The 9,439-nt window shown below is 39.6% G+C and overlaps 1 protein-coding gene and 1 long non-coding RNA gene across 2 annotated transcripts; both read right to left on the reverse strand.

The window, feature by feature from the left end:
• Positions 1-1,048: 1,048 nt before the first annotated feature.
• Positions 1,049-4,787, reverse strand: LOC121525278. Its single transcript, XM_041811171.1, has 4 exons — positions 4,045-4,787; positions 1,887-2,865; positions 1,461-1,613; positions 1,049-1,081 (listed from the first exon to the last, which is right to left on the reverse strand). Exons 2-4 carry the CDS (start codon positions 2,847-2,849, stop codon positions 1,049-1,051), a joined length of 1,149 nt encoding a protein of 382 aa, XP_041667105.1. The 5' UTR covers positions 2,850-2,865; positions 4,045-4,787.
• Positions 4,788-6,637: 1,850 nt separating this feature from the next.
• Positions 6,638-8,228, reverse strand: LOC121524744. Its single transcript, XR_005993167.1, has 3 exons — positions 8,171-8,228; positions 7,323-7,392; positions 6,638-6,756 (listed from the first exon to the last, which is right to left on the reverse strand). It is a non-coding gene; the product is annotated as an uncharacterized LOC121524744 (long non-coding RNA).
• Positions 8,229-9,439: the final 1,211 nt, after the last annotated feature.

Consider the following 9,439-nt stretch of genomic DNA (forward strand, 5'->3'; position numbering starts at 1 on the left):
TCTTTAAGCTTTGAGCTTTCCTCGAGAGTTGAGTCACATCCAACTCCATTACCACCTTTTGAATTACTTCGAAAGTGTAGCGGAGCTGTGACGGATACCTCATGTTCAGAGAGTAAAAAAGTCCAAACAGCAAGGCTGTTGCAAGGGCCACATTGTCCAGATCTTGAAGAACCACCACACCCTCGATGATGATGCCAACATCAGGAAAGTCACTGCCTGGTGTCTCTCTGGTGATGTAGATTCCCACTGTTGTTTCTCGGAGTGGCACACAGGTGCAGTGGTCTCCAGTCATGTCTGGTTAAAGATAAAACATTTCTTGAAGCTTACAAAAAAAAAGATCGCTTTTGGATACAGCAATTCTAATGCTATAGTTTATTTAAACCCACGTAAGCAGCATAGCAGATTATTACAGCCAAAGACTGCCCTTCTATGCTGCCATTCATGGCAAATTTCAGAGAGAGGAAAAAAAAAACGGACACAACTTCCAGATCAAATGACGAGGAGCCTTCAAGCTTTACAAACTCATGTAAAGACTGAATTCTCATCCTAATTTTTTTCTGAAAGTTATTTTCATGTTCCTGGATGATTTTTATCATTAACCTGGACTTGTTATACCCCAGGGCTCTATCCCAGTCCCAATTTCCACCCTTGTCAGATGAGGGTCAGTTCAGTGTAGGAAGATGGTGGAATTTTTCTTCTTTCACTAGATTCACAAATTTAAAGTGTTTTCACACTGGTGTAATCCCTAGTTTATGAGAAACAATTTTTTTTTTTCGCTCTGTGGCAGAGGGGTCAAAATTTTTCACTTTCATAATGGGGGGCTATAGAGAATAAGTGGACAGTTTGGACCATTCATTTTAATCTCAGCACTGGAATCACTTTGCCAAGGTGATAAAGAGGGCAAATGGACCTAAACAGTCCAAGTAGGATCACAGGGTTAATTAAATACGTTTTGAAATGTAGCAAAGCCACAATCTACTCACAAAACACTCACCATGTACTCCTGCAGCAAGACGTGGGATTCTCGTTCAGATAGATGCAGAGTCCTTTAATGAGGACTCCTTCTGGCATCAATGTCATCCTTAAGAATTATAACAACAAAAATAGAGATATTTGAACTCAAATTTTCAGTAGCACAGAAGAAAGTGACCAAAGACAAAAACTCTGGCTTTTTTTTAAACAGTCAGCATGTGACACCAGTATCTACAAAACATTAAAACAACCTGTTTGGTCCTGAACTTTATGGACTGGATTTTATATCATCTCCAGAGATTATATAAAAAAAAGATACATTTATCACAGTGGGAAAGTGAATGCATGATAAATATGACTGGGTCTTTTCAGTGGAATCAGCACTCACAGGTAAAGGGAGATGAGCTTTGCAATAGATGCATATAAATCTTTTACTGACCTAATGCAATGCATATACATTTGAAGTTTAACAATTTAAAAGTTCTTACTGTCATCATGGCAACTATGTCTTTCAGCTTTTTGCCCTGCTCCCCCAATCGCTTTGCAAACACTCTCAGCAGACTTTCAGAGAGAAGGTCAAGCTGCAACAGAAACCTTGATTGTAGAGGCATGGTTGTGATGCGCTTAAACTCCGCATTAATCTGAAACAACATGAAATTAATTTAAATAACAGCACAGCCCACAGATTTTAGAAGACATTTCTAACATCAAAACCACACCTGCCCGCCATATCATGGTGTGCACTGTGCATGGTTAATCATCTGGGTTCTACTATGGAATATTTGGAAACACATTCTAATGAAGTCGAGCATTACTTTTACAAATGAACTCATTATCTATGACACAACTAGTCAGGGCATCATTTTTTAAACTACCTCCATTAGATCAAAAAGAGCTGGCCATCTATCTTGTACATTGCTGATCATGGGAGCATCACAAATGACTTCTTGTCTTCTTAATGCAAATGTTCTGTCCATTTTAGCCCTAATTGCGTCTCTGTTGTTGCGCTTCTTGACATCTGAAAGGAGTTCAACCCTCATCTTCTCCAGGGACTGGGCACATTCTCCAGGTGGAAAAGAGGGGCAGTATTCAACTTCACCCCTCTTTGGTTTCTTAACATCAAAAGCAGGAGAACGTTTCTCAGCTGGTTTATATTTCAAAGAATTCACACATACTTCAGGACATCCTACTTTCCGGAGATGAGTGCGATAGTTTGACAACTTGTATTTGAGGCTCATCTTCCATCCGTCATAGCCAGTGGGTGAGCCTTTTTCTTTTAAACATGGATGCTTCAGGATGAGTGCCTCTGCGACTTCGTCAAACTTACTGTCTGTGAGATAGACTGTGTACTTGACTACCTCCTGGATCAACCCCTCTAATATGTCGGACTTCAGCCTTGGATCAGGGATCAGCCGCACCCCATTTTCTTTGTAAGTTACATGGGCCTTCTGAAGCTTAATTTCCGCATCGTATGTGAAACGGGGAACACAGAACAAATCTGGCCATGAAGCCCGTGATGACGTAGACTCTGGAGATGAAAGAATCACGGTGCTGTCACCTGAACAGGATGAGGTGTCACCAGGAGCACTGGTTGATGAAAAGGAGAAACTGTGTTCACCTTGGTCTTCAGGTTGGCAGGATGTGTATACAACTTTGAGCGTCGCTTTGTCTTGTATTTCTTCAATTGAAGTTAAGTTCATAAACTCGTTGCCAAAAAGCGTGTCCATGAACTGCAGTTGGAAGGGTTCGATAATTTTACACTGAGTCTTTATGTTAGTCTCTAGTTCAGCCACAGTTGAAGGCAGACCAGCAGAAAACATGACCCTCTGACTACTGTCTGGTCCAAGGATAACTCTGAGAATAGCCTGAGTTGTCATGGTCTCACTTCACTGTCTGTTAGGAGAGAATAAGAAAATATAATTAGAATCAGTTTTATAACAAGACGTATTGTTAATCACCAAACCAAATCTCATCTTTTAATGTTAAAACCCTAATACTTTTAAGAATCTGACAACTTAATTCTGGAAAAAAACAGACATGCCAACATCAATTTGTCAAAAGTGTACAAGAAATGGAGTAAAAAAACAAAAACAAAAAAACACCAGTGTGTCCAGGGTTTGCCATGCACATTAGCACGTGGCAGCAGAGAAGACAATGTTTTTTTTTACACTGTCTTCTAGTGTTGCCCAACACAGTCCTACCATTCCTTTCATAGCAGTCATGAGTGCATGATGTTGCCAATCCCATCACCATTTCCCACACAAACAAGGTTAAACATGCAGTACAACAAACATATCCCTGTGATAACATTGAGAGGCTCAGGAGAGCACAGGACAAGACCAGAGGAGTGATGAAGTGTGCTACAGAGTCAAACAGAATTGAAAAAGAGTGCTCTCCAGGGTTTCCACACATTAATTTTTATAAAATTTTCCATTATATTCCCTTAATATTTATTGAATTTCCTTGGTTTATTTTGAATGCAAAATAATAATAATAATAATAATAATTATTATTATTATTATTGTTATACAATTAATTAATAAAAAAATGATCTTTTTAGTGATCATAGGGAACAAAACGGAGGTTCTTATTGGAGCAGAAGGAGAGGAAGAGGATAGAGATGAGAGGAAGGGAGTAGAAATAAGAGATGACCAGAGAGAAGACATAATAAGGATGAGGATTAAAGAGATGAAGAGGGGAAGAGAAGAGCAGATAGAATTGAGACAGAGAGAAGACAACAGGATGCTGAGGAGGAAAGAGATGGAGGGAAGGAGAGAAAGGATAAGCAGAAAGAAAGAGGGAAGATTACAAGGAAAGAGATGAGGAGAGGAGATGAGAAGGAAGCAGCAGTACAGGAGGAGAAAAAGAGAAGTGGCAAAAGGAGAGGACAAAGAGCCAACAGCCATGTGTATTAAAATAAAAAATAATAATGTATATGTATATGTATGTACAGATATATTAAAAATGTAAATATTAATATCTTTTGCTGGAATTGTGTGTCCATGAGAACCCTGGGCCTCCTTTTAAAGACTGTATGCAACTATAGGCACAATGATTTTCACATCATCTTACCAGAACACACAGATTGATCTCTTCAATGTCACCATCCGCACACCCCCAACTACATAGGCAGCCAGTGGATACTCATCAACCAGTTCGGAGATTTCCACAAGAGCAAGTTCTCGTGCAGGAGATGGAGTCAGCTGATAGGCTCCATAATGCTCACAATACCATCCACACAGTAGTTTCAACACAAAAAATAGTCTCTGCTGCAAAATGCATATTTGATGGATTTCCCCAAATTCAGGCAAACCACCCTCAGAACCATATGCCACCATCATACCTGGTCTGTAGTTTATTCCCTTGCTCCAAACGTTTTTTGCTAGGTTTATTTCAGATACATCAGGATCTCTCTGTTTAAAAGCTTGAGCTAGCTCTTCCTTCAAAACATCTAGTGGGACAGTGGATACATCTGATACATCCAGCACTGGTTTATCAATATTTGGAGATGACAAGTGATAACCAATCATAATCTGATGTTTCACAGCCAGAGACAGAGGCACATTTTTGAAGCAACTGGTGTGTTTCACAACTTTTTTAAAGAAACTGTGCTTTGCCTCAAACCTGATGGTCCAAAGTCCCACGAGAGGCCCCAAAAGCTGTATCAGTTGTGGGTAATGTTCTATGTAGTGGTGTTTGGGCAGCAATTTTTTGTTAGGAAACACCTCTTGATACCTTTGTCGGTGATCTGAAATTTTGCTCTCAAGGTAAGCGATAGACTCTTCACTGTGAACTGGGGCAACCACTAGCTCAACAATCTGTTTTAGATCCAACAAGACCTGCCATACTGGCTCATGTTCAGGAATCTTGGATCCAATTAGAAATGGGTGCAATCTTAACAAGCTCCAATTTTCATGGGCATTGCCCCCTATGGTTTTCCTGCTTGAAAGATTTTGTGGCAAAGAATGAGGCTTATTGGTTTTGTCTGTCCACTTGTATGGGAAATGCAGAATGGAACCATTTATATCATCCAAGGTGATATACTTCTTTGATATTAGTAATGTGAGGCAATGTGCTATTTCAACAGGCACAATGCCTTGAAAAGATCATGAGCAATGTCAGGGGGGTAGCCACTGATGACATGAAAATGAGAAAGTGCTCCAGTAAAAGGACAGGCTCTTTTAACACCAAAAAAGCTACTGCCACTATCTAGCGCTGCTCTGACATGGGTTTCATGTGTTTCTTTTATTCTGAGGCTGAAAGTTCCTGACCTAACCTCATGCGATTGAATATCTGAAGCTGGTGCGGTACAAAAACGACAAAAGTAGGGGCCTGTAAAGTTCTCCACAAAACCTGCTATTCCATGTGCTCCTAAATTGTCAGCAGCAATACTCTGCACTGTACCCTTCAGTGATTTGTTCAGTTGTGGGACAAAAATACCATCAACTTCCAAAGACCTCAGGTCCTGTATTAGGGGCTCTAAAACCTTGTCATAACCAAATGACTTTATATTGTCCGTTTTACACAAAATGGCCAGGAAAATTGAGGATAAACTAGAATGAGACCCTGGGGGAAGGTTACTCAGTACCCAATACACAGCACAAAGTTTGTGGGTTTTGCGTGAGGTGCCCAAAGGGTTACAGACCTCGAAGTCATCAGCATACAAAGTTATGGATAAACTCAGGTCTTCCCCTGACAACAAACTATTTTCCTTAAAATGCAGACCATCCTTATAAGACCTGTACACATTTTTTTTCCCAGTCTCTGTCCCCCTGTGTGTTTTGTGATTACAAACTATCTTGTCCACAATATCTTTCCTACTCAGCAGCACTTTCAGGGATTCTAGGATGGGGATGTATTGGAATGTTTTGTTCTCTTTCGCATCCAAAGTATATTCAATTGGTTCGACAACATTAAATTTTGCATTGTAATATTACTTAAGTTGATATGCAGAACTCAAGGGTCCATCCTTCCCTATGGCCTTATTTAGAGGATTTGCTGAGCACAGAGAAGAGACTGTTTCATCTATGACAGCTCTGTCAACTTGGAGCTTGTGTTTTTGAAAAATGTCCACTAGAACACCTTCAGCATGAGATTTTGAGAGACAGCCAGTTAAGTGGTGAAGTTCTACCAAAAAATCATTGATTGCTCTGCTTGGTACATGGGAAAAATGTTCTAATTTTAATAAAGCTGCTGCCAAACTGTGCTCGATCACATCTGGGAGGTCATTTAGAGAACCAGTACTGCTACCAGGTTGAGCATCCTCACCAATGTCATCATCAGACGTATTTGAAGCAGATTCTGGGGAAGCAAGGGTGGCTGATACTACAATTCCTGGTTTAAAATCTTTTGGTGAATAAGACCTGTGTTTTCTGCTCTTGTGGGATTTCAAAGATCCTAAGACGTTTGTTTGAAATTTGCAATCTAAGAACATACACGTTACAACCTCATTTTTCTTCAAATGTGCATTGACATGAGTCCAGTAATCCCTCTCAGTCACAAGATCTTTACAAGAACACAAATGGCAACTAAATGTACATTTCTCTGACTGATGACGACTAGTTTTATTAACATGACATCTATTCAAATGAATTAACAGTGCATTCCACGTTCTAAAAGTGCATGGGCAGCTTGCATACACACATGGAATACGATTGTTATTTCCGTAATGTCTATGTCTGACTCGATAGTGCTTCAGAATATCAGACCTACTTGGAAAAACTGAAGGGCAGGTCTTGCATTGCCACATTCACTCTGTCACTGGAACACTTCTAGCACCATTCACTATGAAAAAGGAAACAAAGAAGGATTAAAGGTATGGTTAGAGATCCTGGAAAAACAGAACAGGGCAAATTTTAAAAATAAACAAACAAAAGTCTAGGCTGCTTTCCTCAGCCTTCTCTCTGAAGCCATACTTCCAGAGCGCAGGGACACACACTGCTTGTTCAGTGTTGGATTCATATCAACTGATTGCGAAAGGTTAGATAAATGATAGCTATACTTAGAATTAATAATAATGCTAGTGTGACGGAGTGTACTGTACTGAACATCTTTCTAATATTTTGTCCAATCTTTTCCCATACATGACTGGGGCAAAATATCCAAAACGCTCAGAAACACAAAATAGTCCACTCAAATAGACCACACCAGCTAAACTAATTACATTAATCACCTACCTGACAATATATACAGCTTAAAGTTGAACCTATGACAGAGTTGTTGTATTAGATTGCACAGATGTATTAATGAAGTGGTCAGTGTGTGTATGCATGTGCTGAGCTATTCACTAAAATCTGTAATTCATTATAATTACAATAACTATAAAAGAAAATACAACATCCGGTTCTCACCACAAAAACTTGAGCCAAAGATCCATCAGCTGACTCCAGGTGATATGCAGACTTGAGTTTGTCTGTCACTCTGCAGCAAAACAGGAAAAAAAAATTTAGGCATTACAAAACTGTATTTCAATAAACAAACATTAGATGTACACTCACCAGCAACTTTATTTAGGTACACTGCATAAACTAACAAACCACTGTAAAATATCAAATGATTAATGTGATTATTACCTTCTCTGATGAGAACAGAAAACCCCTTCTCATTACTGTGGCCTTGCATGAGAAACCATATTCCCTGTTTAAACACTGGGGTGACACTGCAAAGCCACCAGCTTGTATCCCAAAAAAAGATAAGAGATAAGTGTTCCCTACGTTAAGCAGCGGCAGGCCATCGCTCCGTGATTATTGCTCCCACTGCTTCAGACATAGCAGACTCACACCAGTTAATGTGTCCTTTTTTGTTCGAATTTCCTCTCCTCCTGCTCATGGTCTCATTACACGGTGTTTGAGGAGCGGAGGTGCGGGGGTTCGCTAACTTAATGCTAGTGACATTAGCAGAGGCTGCTCAATGGCAAAATCTCACTAACGGTACGGCCACAGTGCAGTTAACACACATGTAACTGAACAGTCAGCTAGCAAACCAATTCAAACAAATGACTAAGGAGCGCCGCAAAGTTAAGTTGAATGTAACATGAACGGCTCCCGCTCAAAAAACAAATTCAAATGAAACATGGTGAAAAAGTAGCGCGAGCATAAAAGCTCACGGTACTTATTTAACGTTACATAGTGATTCTCAAGACATTAAACTACATTTGGCTGAGATTTCGACAACATTTAATCAGAAAATCCAGACTTACCGAGCGAGTAGTGGCGTAGCGTTCCGTACCGCGAGCCCTTGGATGTGAGACGGTTACCTTCTTCTACCCAAAATGCAAAGCGCGCAAGACGAGATCGCGCGCGGTATCACGATAATTAACATCGCAACTTTATTGACTCACTTCATTCCAACATGATCTGAACAAATTCATGTACTCTGTCTGCATATCATGTAGTTTCTACACCATATATTTACGTTTAACTTCAAAACATCAGGCAATTGGGTTAAATACACCCAAGATGCTTACATTAATCCAAGAGCTGTCCAGTCTCCTTTTTTTCAGTGTTCTTCTGTTAATCCACTCCCACTGGCACCAGCAACAGGTGTGTCCAATTCTGCCTGCATCCCGCAGGGATTCTGACAATCCATGTTGAATATTCAGAATAGACAGTGGACTGGTAATATTGATGTGTTCACTTAGGCACCAGCTTGACAAAGATTCCTCCCCAATGCAAAAGAAAAACACCACAACAATTACATATTTGTCATGCATAAAGGTGCCACCTATCAATAAAAGAGAAACTGGGAGCCTCAGGCTGATTCAACTTCCATTTATTGCTCAGTAGTAGTGATGTAAAAGTAATATTTACCAACCTTAATAACACATAACTTATTCTTAAGTCATACAGACGTGGAATTGTTTCCTGATCTCTGGAAAAAACTCAGAGTACTTCCATCAGCTCTTGCAGACAGTAGACTAATCTTTACACTATTAACGTATGTAGTGATTGGATTTTTTGCTCTTTCCAGTGATCCGGCTCATTTTGCTTGGCTTAGTAAAAAGAGCTGGCTCTTTCAGCTCCCAAACAGCTCCTCATTCAGGAACCACTCTGGCTTTATTTTACCTGCTAATTTTAGCAATATCATTAAATATGATAGATATTTGGGCAGGTATTTTATCCCAACTGTGCTCAATTTTTAAAATTGATGGAAATATCATGCAACTATTTTTCAGAATGTACTGTCTTCCTGAAACACCTTGCAGGTCAGATGAAATCTGCTCACTGGCTGGGTTTTATAACACACACCTGAAATAAAACATTAATGTTACACTATCAAACACAAGTCCATAATGCATGTTGTACCCTTAATAGAGGATAAAATATCATCCCCACTAATCAATCAAATAACACACAGGCACACACAATCTATATGATAATAATAATAATAATAATAATAATAATAATAAGATAAAACAGCTCTCAAACGGGATCGGGCTCTTATCGTTCACTAAAAGAGTCAGCTCTTT

Source organism: Cheilinus undulatus, linkage group 17, assembly GCF_018320785.1.
Source record: "Cheilinus undulatus linkage group 17, ASM1832078v1, whole genome shotgun sequence".
NCBI classification, from domain to species: Eukaryota; Metazoa; Chordata; class Actinopteri; order Labriformes; family Labridae; genus Cheilinus; species Cheilinus undulatus.